At 43.1% G+C, this 18287-nt stretch overlaps 1 protein-coding gene across 3 annotated transcripts in view; it reads left to right on the forward strand.

The window, feature by feature from the left end:
• Positions 1-5371: 5371 nt before the first annotated feature.
• LOC140469322 (hemicentin-1-like) overlaps positions 5372-18287 on the forward strand; it is a 438266-nt gene continuing 425350 nt past the window's right edge. For all 3 annotated transcript variants that reach the window (XM_072565717.1, XM_072565718.1, XM_072565719.1), the window contains exon 1: positions 5372-5726. In XM_072565717.1, the coding sequence (XP_072421818.1) occupies positions 5501-5726 (226 nt within the window). In that variant the 5' untranslated portion in view covers positions 5372-5500. The remainder of the gene's footprint in view (positions 5727-18287) is intronic.

Below are 18287 nucleotides of genomic sequence, written 5' to 3' on the forward strand. Positions count from 1 at the left end.
GCAAGGTTCCAAGAATGAAAATAGATTTGTCAGTTTTGCAGCATAAATGAGAATGTATCTGTGTAAAACTGTGCTCTGTAAATTTGGTTAGTATCATAGTAAAAGACAAAATATTTGAGATAACTTCTAATAAACCTGTTTGGAGATGTCATTAGACACCTGCGGGAGGTGAGGCTTGAACCTGGGTCTCCTGGCTCAGAGGTAGGAACACTACTGCTTGCCAAAGAACTCCCAGGAAATGTGTAAAAGAAGGTCTGCCTAATCACTTTGCAACTGAGTGCTGTTCCTGAACAATTAAGTCACTTGCTTGAGATCACTTGATTCTTTATTTTCTATTATTCAGACTCTCAAGAGAAGCTGGGGTCTCACATGTTGGATCAGAAAGAACCTCAACCTTGAGTAACAGCCACCTGCCACCCAGAATGTTTCACAATATTCTTCCTTGAAACCTTTTTTTCGACCAGACAAATTCATCACCAAAAGTTTGCAGGGAAGCCTGTGAATGATTAAATAAATGTTTGCAGTGAATGCTCCACATGGAAGGGGTCCACAAAGGCAGGGAATCCTTTTTATATGTATATTTTCACTATGTGCTTTATTTACAGATATACACCAACCACCACAATTTGAGTCTGATATACTTTATACTTCTTTCAGAGACCACTTGACCCACTGGAACAAAAACAAACTGAAACATCAAAAGAAACTCAATAACTTGAATTAAAATACCTCCCTCTCCAATTATAATTGAGCTAATAACAGTCTCTAGAAAACAGTGATCCAAAATGAGCAGCCCTTCAATCAAGGATGTCTATCTAAAGTAGAGTGACACCAGCTCTAGTTAACTAGAAGAATGCAATGAAAGCAGCAGCATCTCATTGTACCACCAATTATCCAGTGATTAAAAAGAAAGAGAAAATGCAGAAAATATTCAGATGCTTCATGGAGAGAGTCTCAGGTGAGATTTCCTTCCATAATTCAGAGAATTATCAGTGAACATCTTGAGCAGTGTGCCAGTAACTTAAAAGGAGAGTGGAGTGTGCCTGATGAACTTTGGAAACTCCATGGAGGGCGAGGACTGACGTGATTTTTCATGCACTTATAAAGAAGGATCACTGTACTCTAAATATTAACTCTGCTTTCTCTCCATAGAAGCTGCCAGAACTCTTTGGTTTCTCAAGCAATTTCTGTTTTGCTTAAAATAGAGTTTTGCTGACAGGAACCCCTGATGCGCTAACCATTCGAGAGCTTGATAATAATTACACATGCAACAGATTGTTAGCTTAGAGAACTAGTAGTCTGAGAATGTTAATTACTTCATTCATGAGTGAGCTGTGTATTGTTGAACAATTTTTAAAGAATAACATATCCACAAAACAGTGGGACAGAATGCAGTCACAGAATTAAGTGAGATTTGTTACTGTAACTGACTTAGTTGTAAAGTTCTAGAAAATAAATAATATCCTTTATTACAATCAAAGGAATGATTCATTGCCTTTGGTATAACAGATTCTTTTCATTTAAAATGTAAAGGTTATGATTGATCTTGAGAATCCAGCCAGACTGAATCTAACTGTAGCGGGAGATGGTTCCTTATATTTGGACTGTGTCCACATCTGTGATCTGATGTGGTGTGTTGGGTTTAACACATAATGAACCCTTCAACAATGGCTACTTTTTCATACTGTTTCCTCAGTTGAGTTAAATACTCTCAGGACAGCATTGCTAAAAAGTAAACTAGGAGACTTCTTGAGCACAAAGTCTCCATGAATGGTGCTGTTTTGTTATTGCTTCTTTTCTCTAAGACAATCTCAAAGCGTTTTGCACCTTTTCAAGGTAGCCAGTTTGTCACTCAGCAACAATTCCATGCCTGCCACATCTGTAGCAGAAATACTCAAGCAATGTTTTATTTAACACTTCAAATCATGTCTCACACACTTTTAAACATTGCTCCAGATTTCTTTCACACTAAAATTTAACAATGGAGGGAAGGGATTCACTAGCTGACAGTAATTTTCAACAGATCTCTTCCCAATCATCTTTGTGGTGCAGCTAGATTCTGGTAGTGGGTGATTTTAATTCCTACAGAACAAATTTGATTTGTTGTTTTTACCACGGACTTGTATGTCTGTGATTAAACACTAATGGAACATAAATAAATTAGAAAAGTATGCTAGAATTATCAGTTTCTGGAGCAGAGTGGTGCCGGAAAAGCACAGCAGTTCAGGCAGCATCCGAGGAGCAGTAAAATCAACGTTTTGGGCAAAAGCCCTTCATCAGGAATAAAGGCAGAGTGCCTGAAGGGTGGAGAGATAAGCTAGAGGAGGGTGGGGGTGGGGAGAAAGTAGCATAGAGTACAATTGGTGAGTGGGGGTGGGGGTGAAGGTGATAGGTCAGAGAGGAGGGTGGAGTGGATAGGTGGAAAAGAAGATAGGCAGGTAGGACAGGTCATGGGGATGGTGCTGAGCTGGAAGGTTGGAACTAGGGTGAGGTGGGGGAAGGGGAAATGAGGAAACTGTTGAAGTCCACATTGATGCCCTGGGGTTGAAGTGTTCCGACGTGGAAGATGAGGCGTTCTTCCTCCAGGCGTCGGGTGGTGAGGGAGCGGCAGTGAAGGAGGCCCAGGACCCCCATGTCCTCGGCAGAGTGGGAGTGGGAGTTGAAATGTTGGGCCACGGGGCGGTGTGGTTGATTGGTGCGGGTGTCCCGGAGATGTTCCCTAAAGCACTCTGCTAGGAGGCGCCCAGTCTCTCCAATGTAGAAGAGACCGCATCGGGAGCAACGGATACAATAAATGATATTAGTGGATGTGCAAGTAAAACTTTGATGGATGTGGAAGGCTCCTTTAGGGCCTTGGATGGAGGTGAGGGAGGAGGTGTGGGCACAGGTTTTACAGTTCCTGCGGTGGCAGGGGAAGGTGCCAGGATGGGAGGGTGGGTTGTAGGGGGGCATGGACCTGACCAGGTAGTCGCGGAGGGAACGGTTTTTGAGGAAGGTGGAAAGGGGTGGGGAGTGAAATACATCCCTGGTGGTGGGGTCTGTTTGGAGGTGGCGGAAATGTCGGCGGACGATTTGGTTCATGCGAAGGTTGGTAGGGTGGAAGGTGAGCACCAGGGGCGTTCTGTCCTTGTTACGGTTGGAGGGGTGGGGTCTGAGGGCGGAGGTGCGGGATGTGGACGAGATGCATTGGAAGGCATCTTTAACCATGTGGGAAGGGAAATTGTGGTCTCTAAAGAAGGAGGCCATCTGGTGTGTTCTGTGGTGGAACTGGTCCTCCTGGGAGCAGGTACGGCGGAGGTGGAGGAATTGGGAATACGGGATGGCATTCAGTGTCAGATTTGACTCAAAATGTTAACTGTTAGGTCTCTTCACAAATGCTGCCAGATTGGTGAATATTTCCAGCACTTTTTTTTAGGACCCACTTGTAGGAATTTGGTTAGGTTAGTGTGTAATGTTTCTCACTTGCCCCCTCTTGTCTCTGTTCTCTTTGCATTAGCACTTGTAAAGTGATATGTTAACTTAAGAAAAATACTTTTTCATGTAAAAGAATGTGAAAGCTGGAACTCACTTCCCAAATGGCTTTGGATACTGGGTCAGATGGTATTTAAAAAGATTGATAAGATATATTTTCAGTGAAGATATCGAGGGATATGGAAGAACAGTGGTAGGAGGAGTTAAAGTGCAGATCCCCTATGATCTATTGAATGGAGGAATGTCTAGAGGGGCAGAATGACGTCCTCCTATATCTATTCCAATTTCATTCAAGAATAATCTTGCCACTTAATCTAATCACAATTAATTAATTAATTAATGGTATGTGGTACTGTTGGCAAGGCCAATATTAGTTTCCTATTCCTAACTGTCATAGAGATGTACAGCATGGAAACAGACCCTTTGGTCCAACCCGTCCATGCCGACCAGATATCCCAACCCAATCTAGTCCCACCTGAAAGCACTTGGCCCGGATCCCTCAAAAACCCTTCCTATTCATATACCCATCCAAATGCCTCTTAAAGACCAACTTTGTGGTCCTTGTGGATAGAGCAGTCAGTTGAATCTCTTCAGTCCATTTAGTGCAGATGCACCAACAGTGCTATTTGGATGGGAGTCTCAAGTTTTTGATCTAGCAATATTAATGGAATAGCAATATAGTCCCAACTGTGTGACTTGTGGGAACTCTTGCAGATGGTGATGCTGCTGCCATACATCTGCTTCCTTTGACCTTACAGGTGACGGAATAATGGGTTTGGACAGTGCTTTCAAAAGGAGCATTGGTGAATTGCTGCATTTGGTGTTGTCAGTGTAAAGAAGATTGTATTGTGAGCAGTGAATACAGTAGATGAGATACAACAAAGTACAAATAAAACACTGCTTTATCTGGAAGCTGTGCTTGAGTCCTTGGACAGTGAGGTCAGGCATTACGCTTGAACTTTCATGGGAAGGTACTGTGGGCGGGTGGTGGGGGGTGGGGTGGTGTTGGGGGGATGAGGCAGTGTTAGAGGAGTTGACAGGATGATGCAGAGGTAACAGTTCCAACTGAATGGCGACAATAGGAGATGTGTTTTGCGGTGGTACCCAGCTGGAGGTGGCAGAAATGATAGAGTGATCCTTTGAATGCCGAGACTGGTGAGGTAGAAAATGAGGACAATGGAAGGGGAGAAAGAATCCTGAAGAGAGGAGGCGATAGTGCCGGAGATTCTAGTGTTTACCTTCCTGAAACTGACACCTGAAACTAGGAGAAAAATGTTACCCTGAAAAAGCGCTGAATGAGATGAAGAATGAAATAAAATTGAGGTCAGGGACAACTTTGAGATGGCGTGAGGCAGTGTTGCTGGAGAGTGCGTTTGAGAGAGTGCAAGTGGTGGCAGTATGGCACTGAATGCGGATCTGAGGTTGCAGCAGGTTGTCTCAGAGACACGTGTAATCTTGGTTTGGTTTGAAACGTTATGGATGGAACTTCATTTGGAAATCCTGCGGGATAAGGCAGAGCTGGAGACTGTCTCTATGGGAAGAGATGTGGCTGTGCCAACAGGTTTTGGCACTTGTATTAAACACGGGGAGGAAGGCGAAAGATTAAAACGGAAAATAAATTTAGGGATTGTTGGTTCCGTGTAGGCACTACATAAAGGTAGGTCATTCATTTTTTTCTCGTTCCCTAACTTCTTACCTCCGACCTTGACCTCTCGTGTTTTCTGACCGATTCCCTACATTTTCCGTTTCCATTTGAATCACTCTCAGTAGCGGTCCCGACCGTTCATTCGTCAATAAGTCGGTGGGCGTTAGGACCGCAGCGCAATCGCTCCCGCAAAGAAAGCTTCTGGGTTTGTTTTGGGGGTGGGGGGGTGTGGGGGGGAGTTGAGGAAGACTTGAAGGAGCTGAAGCGTCTCAGGATGACGGCGGTGACACCTTACAGTGAGTGAACAGGGGGAGTTGCGCCAGTGCGGACAGGGCTGCGGTGAACAGCGGGACTGAGGTGGTTTGGCTCCTGGACCTTTTGGTCATGGCTCTCGCCCTGTGGCTCTTTTCTGTCTGCTCTCTCCCGGCATTGGCGGCTCACCCCCGGGGAGAGGCAGCCTCCACCCTGGCTTTCGTCTTCGATGTGACCGGCTCCATGTACGATGACCTGCTTCAGGTCACGGAGGGAGCGGCGAAAATCCTGGAGAGCGCGTTGGGCAGAGCCAGCACCCCGATCTCCAACTTTGCACTGGTACCATTCCATGACCCAGGTGAGTGAGGGAACCAGCGGGGGAAAAAAGGGTGGAGTGTACGGGCAAGCGGGAGGGAGAATGATGGAAGAGGATTGGGGAAGAGTGAGCAAACCCAGGAGGGGTCGAGAAGGTAAGAATGAATGAAGGTTCGCAGGAGTAAGAGCTGGAGAATGGAAAAGAATGGGTTAGTGCAGGACTGGAGAGGCAGATTTTTGATCAGAATTTCTTGTTTCAGGGTGAGATCGGAACGTTTTCTCCCTCCCTCTGGGACTTTTCCTGTTGTTCCCTCCTCGTTTCTATTCTCACCTTAAACCTCTTCTGACAGCATGGATTCATTCTGAGCTCAGATTAGTTACAGAATGATTGGAGACAGATTGAAAGCGATGTGTGTCTCATTTCTTTCTAACAGCAAAAGACACATAAAAGTATCTATGATTAAATAATTCTGCAACTTCCCTCACGGTAAAAAGATAAGGTCAGAGGCTGTTAAAATGGGAGGAGAACGATATTTAGAAAGTATTGCCTTCGGTTGGAGTTTGCTTCCAGGGGACACAGTTGACGAATGTGTTTCTTGCCGTTGGGTCGGCTTTTACAGACGAAGGATTTTGGGCTGGCGGACAGGAAGCAGAGAAGACAATACTCCCACATAGTGCCTACCAGCTACAGCTTTCTTGATAGTAATCGGGGGCAGGAGCTGTGTTGAATACCCCTTTCCTAACTCGCGGAGCTGCTACCTGGCTGAAATGATCAAACTGGGAACCGGAACGGGAGTAGGCGAGACTCTTCACTCTGCCTGTAAACCCCTTTGTGGGGGAGAACAAAGTAAACTTTTCCAAAAGTTGGCATTCCATTCATGGCAATTTGAAAGAAAAAAAGTGTAGTGGTGAGGAACATGTGGAAATTTTTTGCCGGTATGTGATCTAAATGAGAAGACTCAGGAAGATATGTTTTAATGAGAAAAGAAATACAATTGAGAGATGACGGGTGGATGAGGAGCCTCAATTTAGATAGGTCTTGTTACAGGAAAGCAGGATTCTTTCAGATTAAATTATATTTGATTAATTTAAAGAGAAATATGGAGCAGATGTTGGAATCTGGGTTTGTTTTTAATTCCTTCATTCATCGCCTGGGTGGGTGGGAAGAGATGGCTGGGGGATGGGTGGAGAGCTGAGTTTAATACAGGGTTCCCGATGGAGGTGAGTCTCTCTCTCTCACCAGGGGCTGGGGCACTGAGAGGGTGAAATTCAATTTGAGCGTAAATGGTGCTTTGTGCCTTAAGTAACGTTAGAGCGGCTGAGAAGTACTCCTAAGATTAAAAAGGTAGTGAGAGGAGACTGCAAGGAGTCGAAATTCTACATACAGTAAGCGTGTTAATAATTGTGATCACAGTTTATGTTCAAGATTCAATGTTTGCAATTAAATAGAAATTTAACATTGTCGGACTGGACAGCTGTTACTTAAGAAAACTTCGCATGGGATCTGCAAGCGAGAAAAATATGTGGAAAGACAAGTTTCTAAAAGTGGTAAAGCTATCACAAAGGGCGTAGGAGAAACTCAGCAGGTCTGAGAGCATCTGCGTGGAGAGAAACAGCTGCTAGGCTGGGTTTGCTGCAGGAGGTGAAGGAACCAACAAGAGGGAAAAACCTACTTGATATCATCCTTAACAATCTGCCAGCTGCAAACGCACTTGTCCATGACAGTATCAATAAGAGCCACCGTTGCACAGTCCTTGTGAAGACAAAGTCCCACCATCATATTGAGGTTGCCCTCCACCATGTTGTGTGGCACTATCACCATTCTAAATGGCACAGACTTCGAACAGATCTGGCAACTGAAGACTGGGCGTCCATAGGGTACTGTGGGCTATCAGCAGCAGCAGAACTGTACTCCAGCACAATCTGTAACCTCATGGCCTGGCATATCCACCACTCAACCATTACTATCAAGTCAGGGAATCAACCCCGGTTCAATTGAGAGTGCAGGAGGGCATGCCAGGCACAGTACCAGGCATACCTGAAGGTGAGGTGTCAACCTGGTGAAGCCACTAAACAGGACTACTTGCATGCCAAACATCAAAAGCAGCAAGTAATAGACAGATTAATGGCCCCATACTGGATTAGTGGTGCTGGAAGAGCACAGCAGTTCAGGCAGCATCCAACGAGCAGCGAAATCGACGTTTCGGGCAAAAGCTCTTCATCAGGAATAAAGGCAGTGAGCCTGAAGCGTGGAGAGATAAGCTAGAGGAGGGTGGGGGTGGGGGTGGGGGTGGGGAGAAAGTAGCATAGAGTACAATGGGTGAGTGGGGGAGGAGATGAAGGTGATAGGTCAAGGAAGAGAGGGTGGAGTGGATAGGTGGAAAAGAAGATAGGCAGGTAGGACAAGTCCGGACAAGTCAAGGAGACAGTTACTGAGCTGGAAGTTCACATTGATGCCCTGGGGTTGAAGTGTTCCGAGGCGGAAGATGAGGCGTTCTTCCTCTAGGCGTCTGGTGGTGAGGGAGCGGCGGTGAAGGAGGCCCAGGACCTCCATGTCCTCGGCAGAGTGGGAGGGGGAGTTGAAATGTTGGGCCACGGGGCGGTTTGGTTGATTGGTGCAGGTGTCTCGGAGATGTTCCCTAAAGCGCTCTGCTAGGAGGCACCCAGTATCCCCAGTGTAGAGGAGACCACATCGGGAGCAACGGATACAATAAATGATATTAGTAAATTAATGACCCCAACCAATGGATCAAGTCTAAGCTCAGCAGTCCTGCCATATCTCGTCATGAATGGTGGTGCACAATTAAACAACTCACTGGAGAGGAGGCTCCACAAATATCCCCATCCTCAATGATGGAAGAGCCCAGCACATTAGTGCAAAAGATAAGGCTGAAGCTTTCACAGCAATCTTCAGCTGGAAGTGCTGAGTGGATGACCCATCTCAGCCTCCTCCAGTGGTCCCCAGCATTACAGATACTAGTCTTCAGCCAATTTGATTCACTCTATGTGATATCAAGAAATGGTTGGAGCCACTCGATATTGCAAAGGCTTTGGGCCCTGACAACATTCCAGCAATAGCAGTGAAGACTTGTGCTCTAGAACTTGCTGCTCCCCTAGCCAAGCTAGCCCTTTACAGTTACAACACTGGCAGTGTGTAAAAATTGCTCAAGTATGTCCTGTACATAAAAGCAGGACAACTCTAACTCAGCCAATTACTGCCCCATCAGTCTACTCTTGATTATCAGTAAAGTGATGGAAGACATTAACAACAGTGCTATCAAGCAGCACCTACTCAGTAATTACCTGCTTGGTGACACCCAGTATAGGTTCTACCAAGGCCACTCCGCTCCTGACCTCATTACAGCCTTGGTACAAACATGAACAAAAGAGCAGAATTCCAGAGGTGAGGTGAGAGTGACAGCCCTTGACATCAAGGTTGTATGCAACTGAGTGTGGCATCTAGAACCCCTGGCAAAACTGGAATCAATAGGAATCCAGGGACAAACTCTCCCGTGATTGGAGTCATACCTGTATGGGAGGAAGATGGTTGTGGTTGTTGGAGGTCAGTCATCTTAGCTCCAGGACATTCCTGCAGGAGTTCCTCAGGTTAGTGTCCTAGGCCCAAGCATCTTCATCTGCTTCATCAATGACCAGCCCTCCATCATAAAATTAGAAGGGAGAATGTTTGTGCAATTGTTGACAATGTTCAGCACCATTCACAACTCCTCAGATGCTGAAGTAGTCCAAGTTCAGATGCAACGGGATTTGGACAATTGGGCTGACAAGTGGCAAGCAACATTTGCGCCACACAAATGCAAGGCTATGACCATCACCAAAAATAGACCATCAGCTCACCACCACTTGACATTCAATGGTGTTACCATCACAAAATTGTTTACTATCAACATTCTGGGAGTTATCATTAACCAGAAACTCAATTGGACTCACCACATTGACCTGATCTTGTAGCCACTGTGTTTGAGGCGAGGCTTACAGCAGTGTGGAACATACCTCCTGACTCCCCAAAGCCTGTTCACCATCTACAAGACACAAATCAGGAGTGTGATGGAATACTCCCCTCATGCCTGGATGAGTGCAGCTCCATAAACACTCAATAAGTTTGACAGCATCCAGAACAAAGCAACCCACTTGATTGGCACTACATCCACAAGCATGCACTCCCTCCACCACTACTCTCAGTAGAAGCAATGTGTAACTTCTACAAGGTGCAAAAATTCACCAAAGAATCTCAGGCAGCACCTTCCAAACCCACGGTCACTTCCATCTGGAAGGACAAGGGCAACAGATATATGAGAACACCACCACTTTCAAGTTCCCCTCCAAGCCACTCACCATTCTGACTGAGAAATATATTGCTGTTCCTTCACTGTTGCTGGGTCAAAATCCTGGAATTCCCTCTCTCATGCCATTGTAGCCATCCAAGAACAGATGAACTGCAACAGTTCAAGAAGGCAGCTCACCACAATCTTCACAAGGGCAACTAGGGACGAGCAACAAATGCTGGCCAGCCAGCCAAGCGCACATACCACAAAGAATAGATTAAAAAGTTAGCATTTTGAGCCTCGTATGATTCTTCTTCAGAACTGAAAGGTCTTAGAAAATAGCTTCTGTTTTATACTTTTGAAGAAGGCAGTACAGGAGCAAGAGAGTGTACATTATAGAGGCTCAATGCAAAACAAAGAGGTTATTAGTGGAGAAAGAAAAAAAAAATTTGAAAATGGTGTAGATTAAGTTGAAAGGAGGAGACCGGGTCCTTGATACTACATGTGAATTAAGGAAGATACGACTGGAGTAGGGGTGGAGGAGAGAATGTAAGGAAAATGTAGAGAAGATATAAAACAATCAGCTTCTGAATTTACTAAATTTAACAATGAAACCTCAAGGCTGTAAACACCCTAAGGGGAAAATTAAGCATTGTTCCTCGAGTGCTCAGCATCCAACATCCCTGGTGGTCTTTTGCAGAACACCATAACATACATGAGAATAATTAGGCCATTCGGCCTATCGAGTCTGCTCCTCCATTTGATCATGACTAATATGTTCTTCAACCCCATTATCCTGACTTTTTCCCTTTGATCCCCTTATTAATCAAGAACATATGTATCTCTGTCTTAAATACACTCAGTAACTTAGCCTCCATAGCCTTCTGTGGCAATGAGTTCCACAGAATCACCACCTCTGGTTGAAGAAATTCCTCCTCAACTCAGTTCGTAAGGGTCATGCCTTTTGTTCCTAGTCTCTCTGACTAGCGGAAACATCTTCTCCACATCCACTCTATTCAGGCCTCTCAGTATTCTGTAAATTTCAATGAGATCTCCCCTCATCCTTCTAAATTCTGTCAAGTGAAGACCCAGGTCTTCACATGCTCCTCATATAACAAGTTCTTCATCCCCAAGATCATTCTTGTAAACCTCCTCTGAACTCTCTTCAAGGCCTTCCTTAGATATGGGTCCAAAATCTGCTCATAAATTCCAAATGCAGTCTGACCACAGCCATATTGATAATCAGCAGTATATCACCGCTGTTGTATTCTAGCCCTCTCGAAATGAATGCTAACATTGCATTTGCCTTCCTAACTGCCAAACGAACCTACATGTTAACCTTAAGTGAATCCTGAACTCGGACACCCAAGTCCCTATGTGTTTCAGATATCCAAATCCTTTCCACATTTCGAAAATAATCTACACAGCTTACCTTCCTACCAAAGTCCATAATCTCACATTTTCCCACACTGTATTCCATCTCCCACATCTTTGCCCATTCTCATAGCTTGTCTGAGCCTTTCTGAAGTCCTTGCCCCCTCAATTCTACCTGTCCGCCCACCTATCTGTGTTATGTGCAAATTTAGCAACATTGCCCTTCGTTTCTTTGTCCATATTGTTAATTTATAATGTGAATAGTTGTGGTCCCATCACTGATCCCTATAGAACTTCACTAGTCACCAGCTGACATCCTGAAAACAAACCCTTTATCCCCATTTTCTGCCTTCTGCCAGTCAGCCATTCCCCCATCCATGCCAGCACCTTGCCCTTAACACTAAAGGCTGTTATTTAGCAGCCTCCTGTGCTGCACCTCCATTCTGTTATAATAAAACTGGCCATCCTGGAGATCTGAAAAAATAACTAAAATTGCTGGAGAAGCTCAGCAGGTCTGGCAGTATTAGAGAGGGGAAAGCCGAAAACATTTCAAGTCCAGTTTTGATGGAGAGTCACCGGACTAAAACTGTGAACTCTTTCTCCCTACAGATGCAACCACACCTGCGGAATATCTCCAGCAATTTGTTTTATTTCAGACGTCCATTCTGTTGGTAGGCATAATTCTGACCTCTCTCTTGGTTGCCATTTCAATAAAACCCCTTGCTCTAATACAAACATTCCTGTCCTAGACCTGCTGCAATGTTCCAATGTACTACAACTGAGGTCTCAACGCTGAATTCAATAACTTCAGAAACTGACTGCTTTATATCTGTTCTCCATTTTTTCTTAGATTCTCTTCCCTCCATTTGTCCCCACAGAGTGTCTTCTTTGTATCTTGGTTATTTTGCACTTAGTGGCAAGAAACCATTCTTTCCCTTTCACATCTTAACTCTCCCCACATTCATACCTCATCTTTTCTCCACTATTGGCAATACCTTTGTGTTTTGCATTAGACTTCTATACTAGCTTCTCTCTTGCTCCTTCTCTGCCTCTGTCAAAAGTATATAAATGAAGCTCTCTTCCAACACCTTTAAGTTCTGAAGAAATCATACAAGGCTCAAAATGTTAAGTGTTTCTGTCTTCACTGCCGGGACTGCTGTGTTGCTCCAGAATTCTGTCTTTGTTTCAGATTTCCAGCATAATTTTCCCATTATTATCTGAGATATTATCTCAGGTTAAAAATAATATACAATGAGACAAAGATTATTGGTAAATCAGAAGATTGGAAAAATTTCAAAAACCAATAAAAGATGACCAAAACAAAAGAGGGAGAAAATAAACTCTGAGGGTAAATTTACAAGTAATATCAAAATAGACAGCAAGAGCATCTTTCATATCATAAAAAGGAAGAGAGAAGCCAAAGTGAACATCAGAATCTTAAAAGTTGAGGCTCCAGAAACAGGAAATGACAGAGAAATTGAATAAAAACTTTCCTTCAGTTTTCACGGTAGAAAACACTTATCACATTCCAAAATTGCCAAATATTCATCGGGCAGAAGGAGGAGATGAAATAAATACAAAACTACCAGAGAAGCACTCAGAAAACGAATGGGGCTAAATACTGATAGGTCATCTGGACCTAATGATCCTAGGATATTAAAAGTAGCTCTATTGAAAGTGCATGAACTGGTAATAATCTTTCAGAAATCCTTAGATTCTACAAAATTCCCAGAAGATTGGAACACTCCCATTTTTGTATTACAAAAGGAAGAAGATATAAAACAGATGACTGACTATAGGCCAGTTTGCTTCATGCCTGTTATTGGGACAATGTTACAGTCTATTATAAAGGGTGTAATAGCAAAAACTTCAGAAATAAATAATATTATCAAGTAGAGTCAGTATAGCTTACTGAAGAGGAAATCATGCCTGACAAATTATTAGAGTTCTTTGAGGAAGTAACAAGCAGTATAGATAAGGGGGGGTGCAATAGATGTAATCTATTTGCATTTTCAGAAGGCGTTTAATAAGGTATCACACATTAGGCTCCTTAATAAGATCAGTGCCCATTATGTTGGAAGTTGTTTAGGTTCCATACTCTGACTCTATGAGCATTGATAGAGATTGGCCATTAATAGAGAGTTGGGATGGGGAAACATTTTCAGGATGGCAACCTATAATTAGTAACCTAAATGATGTGGTACAGGGATGAGTGCAGGGGCAACAATTACTTACTATATATTAATGACATGGATGAGGAAAGTGAATGTACTATAGTCACATATGCAGAGGACATAAAAACGGATTGGAAGAGTCGTGGTGATAATGATAGAGTCTGCAGAGGAATGAAGACAGGTTAAGTAAATGGGCAAAACTTGGCAGATGGAGTACAATGAGAAAATGTCAGGTTATGTACTTTAGCAGCAAGAATAGAACAGCTAAATATCATTTAAGTGGAGAGTGACTGCAGAGAGGCACAGAATAGACAGATTTGAGGTTCTGATCCATGAATCTCAAAAAGCTAATACCCAAGTTCAGCAGGTAATAGGGAAGATAAATGAAATGTTAGGCTTTATTTCAAAGGGAATGCTTTCAAAGGGAGGTCTTGCTAAAACTATACAAGGCACTAATCAGATATATAAAAATGCTGGTTTGATTATTTATCTCTGCTGCGTTCGGAAGTTTGGCGTGCAGAAATTGGCAGCAAACCTCAAACAGCAGCACTTCGGATAATTTACACACTCCTCAGAAATCAGGAACATAGTTTGAAGAACATAATTTGAGTATTCTCTGAGGGTGATTTGTATATGGTACACAGTGATGGAGTGCGCTGATAACTCAGACAGGTTGGGAACATAACTACTGGTGGACGATGTACAGGTGACATTCAATAACTTTTGTGCGAGAAATTATAGGTCTTAGTTTGCACCGAGGTGATGGTTGCTGCACCTAGAAACAGTGCTATGATTTAAATGGCTTATAGACCTCCTCCTGATGTAACCAAAATAAAGAATGCCAGGCTTTTGGTTCACATCTTAAGACTGGAACCTGAAAGCTGTTTGTTCCATTGTTACCTCTCCAATAAAACCTAGAGTTTAAAATTGAGACACAAATGCTGAAAATCTAAATTATAAATATGTGGTGAGGATACTCAGCAGATGATCTGTAGAGAGGGAAACAGTTGATGTGTCAGGGCAATTTTTTTTTCATCAGTATAATGAAATGTCATTGACTTGAATCATTAACGTTGTTTCCTTAGAGGTGGGGACATTGCAATGTACAAATATTTGTCCCGTCCCCCTTTGTTACAATAGTGATCCACTTAAAAGTAGTTTTTGCATTCCAAACAAAAATTATTTGGATTCTTGTTAGATGCCACCAAATTTGCTGTGCTTTTCCAACACTTCCTTATTTTAATTTAATTTTGAGCAATTGTGGTGTTTTGCTTTTACTCAAAAATACTTAATTGGTTGTAAAGGACTTGAGAAGGTCTTGATATCATGAATGACACTACAGGCCTGCAAGCCCTTTATTTTAAAGATAGTTTGATACTGGCAATGTGTTCTGACAGTGAGCCTGGTGCTTTGCAGTATACTCAACTCTTTACTGCACATGGCAACCTCAGACCTGTCAACAATGGCAAGCTGATTTTTTGTGTCATGTGTTCCTCAGTTAAAATTTAAACGCCAGAGTCCTTTCAAGTAAACATCTGCAGGCTTGAAGCATTGGAGTGGTGACAAGGTAAGTGAATGGAGAAATAAAGCTTTGTCTTCATATTGCACCAAGCACATTAGTAAAATACATCATAACATTCTTCAAAATAAAATTCTATTGAAGTGCACTTGCCATTGCTTTGTCGAAAGATATGGCAATCACGTTCACAGCAAGATCCTAAAAACAGTGAGGAGATTAAAAAAAACACAATCTGTTTTTGGGGTAAGGGATGAAAGATATTGACAATAGTAGTAGTGGAACACATTAAATGAAAAGGTATTGACTGGAGACAGCAGAGAGTTAACATGGATCCGATGAGCTGAATGTGCTCCTTTTGTGCTGTAATGACTCAATTTCTCATAGGAATCTTTCAGCTGGAGAGAAGGGCACGCTGTAAGTACTCCAAGGTGATATTTCCCCAAAGTACTGCAAAGTAATGTAAAAGTTGCTGTCTTTCATGCTTGGAGAAAAGTGCCTTTATATCCATGGCAAATGTAAAATCTACTTTTTAAAAATTCATTTGTGGGATGTGGATGTCACTGGCTGACCAGCATTTATTGCCCACTCCTAGTTGCCCTTGAGAAAAAGTATTGGTGAGCTGCCTTCTTGAACTGCTCTGATCCACCTACTGTGGGTTGACATTAGGGAGGGAATTCCAGGATTTTGACACAGAGACAGTGAAAGATATACTTTCAAATCAGGATGGTGAGTGGCTTGGAGGGGAACTTGAAGGTGGTAGTGTTCCCATATAACTGCTACCCTTGTCATAGTCATAGAGCATGGAAACAGACTCTTTGGTCCAACCAATCCATGCCGAGCATATTCCCAAACTAAACCAGTCCCATCTGCCTCCTTCTGGCCCATATCCCTCCCAACCTTTCCTACTCATGCACTTATGCAAATGTCTTTTAAACATTGTAATTGTACCAGCTTCCATCACTTCCTCTAGAAGTTCATTCACACATAAAACTTCTTTTGTGTAAAAAACTTGTCCCCATGTCTTTTTTAAATCTCTCCCCTCGCACCACTAAAATATGCCCCTGAGTTTTGAAAGCCCTCATCTTAGGGAAAAGACAACTGCCATTAACTCTATCTATAAGCCTCATTATTTTATAAACTTCTATAAGGTTGCATCTCAACCTCGTATGCTCCAGTGAAAAGACTCCCAGCTTAAATGCCTTTTCTTTTTAACTCAAACCTTCAATATGCAGCAACATCCTGGTAAATTTCTTCTGAACTCTCTCCAGCTTAATAACATCTTTAATAATGGGCAAACAGAAATAGATAGCATATTCCAGAAGAGGCCTCTGCAATGTTCTGTCCAACCTCAACATGACTTCCCAAATCCTATACTCAAAGGACTGAGCAATGAAGGCAAGAGTGCCAAACATCTCTGCAACCACCTTGTCTATATATGATGCACACTTCAAAGAATTATGTACCTTAACCCCTAGATTCCTGTTTTACAATACTATCCAAGGCCCTACAATTAACTGTATAAAGCCTCCCCTTGCATTTATCCAGATTGAACTCCATGTGTTTGGAAGGTGCTGTCTAGGATCTTTCGTGAATCTCTGCAGTAGCATCCTGCTGCTACTGAACATAGGTGGTGTAGGGAGTGTAGATGTAGTGCCAATGAAGCAGGCTGCTTTGTTCTGAATGGTGTCAAGCTTCTTGAGTTTTGTTGGGGCTGCACTCATCTAGGCAAGTGGGGAGTAGTCCATTACACTCCTGATGGTAGATGGTGGACAAGTTTTGGGGAGTCAAGAGGTGTGTTCCTCGCTGCAGTATTCTTAGCCTCTGATCTGCTCTTATAGCCATTGTGTTTATATGGGAACCTAGTTGAGTTTCTGATCAATGATAATCTCCAGGATGTTGATGGTAACACCATTGAATGTCAAGGGGCAGTGGTTTGATTGTCTCTTATTGGTGATGGTGATAGCCTCGCATTTGTGTGGCACAAATGTTACTTACCACTTATCAGCCCAAGCCTAGATACTGTCCAGATCTTGTTGCATTTGAACATCGACTGCTTCAGTATCTGAGGAGTAATGATTGTTGTTGAACATTGTGCAATCATCGGTGAACATCTGCACTTCTGACCTTACAATGGAGGAAAGGTCATTAATGAAGCAGATGAATATAGTTTGGCCTAAGACACTACCCTCATGAACCCCTGCAGATATGCCCTGGAACTGAGGTGACTGACCTCCAACAACCACAACCATCTTTTAATGCAAGAGTAGTCAGAAGTAGGCAGGCACTCTCCATTTGAGCTGGGTTTTGGGTGTAGTGTAAACTCAATACAAAGTCTAACCTTAAAACTATCGTGGCTGCTGCCAGGCAGTAGACAGCAGTAGAACTGTTGACTGTTCCAGTTTGGAATCCCATTTAGACTGACATTGTAAGAGCCCATGTATGGTTTCTGTTACAGGGATTTTTAATCAACATGTTATGACACATGGTTGGAGTAGGTGGGTCACTGCCACTACATGACAAGAGCCATGTGATTAGTGGTTGGTATTTTAGTAAAGTTAAGTCTTCAGAAATGTTATGACAACTCTCCAGAGCAGGTAGGACTTAAACCCAGACCATCTGGCCCAAAGATAGTGACATTGCCACAAGCCACTTTGCATTTCTATTTTAAGTCAAATTGTTCGTGCACACCTCTGAACAGGTGAGACTAAAATCCAGGCCTTCTGGTGCAGAGGTAGGGACACTATCATTGTGCCACAGCAGCCTTTAAGTACTAGCAAAAGCCTGAGTTGCTTAGCTTCTGAGATCAGACTAGAACATGCATTTTCAGGATAGTATAGGCCAAGGCCACTTTATGTTTTGTCAATTTTAATCAACCAACCATTTTAATCAAACATTCACCCCTATTATGGCACAGCTCCAGGACTATGGGACGTGAAACCAAACTTCTAGCCTACATTGTAAGGCCAACACAACTGCATCACAAGAATTTCATTATAAGTATTTGCAACCATAGTTTCAATCTGTTTTTTTTCATTAACTTGTTTACACGCATCATGAAACACCTCTGGATCACAGAAGATTGAAACTAGGCCTTCTAGTCCAGAGAAACAACACTGCTAATACATTCTCAGTGATATGTTTCCAACCTCATAATTGCCAATCAGGTTTCAAGCACTGAGGAGGTCACTTCGAAAGGGGATGAAACATCTGCAATCCAAATTCCCAGCTCAGTGAACATACCCACAACAACTGCC

Source organism: Chiloscyllium punctatum, chromosome 49, assembly GCF_047496795.1.
Source record: "Chiloscyllium punctatum isolate Juve2018m chromosome 49, sChiPun1.3, whole genome shotgun sequence".
NCBI classification, from domain to species: domain Eukaryota; kingdom Metazoa; phylum Chordata; class Chondrichthyes; order Orectolobiformes; family Hemiscylliidae; genus Chiloscyllium; species Chiloscyllium punctatum.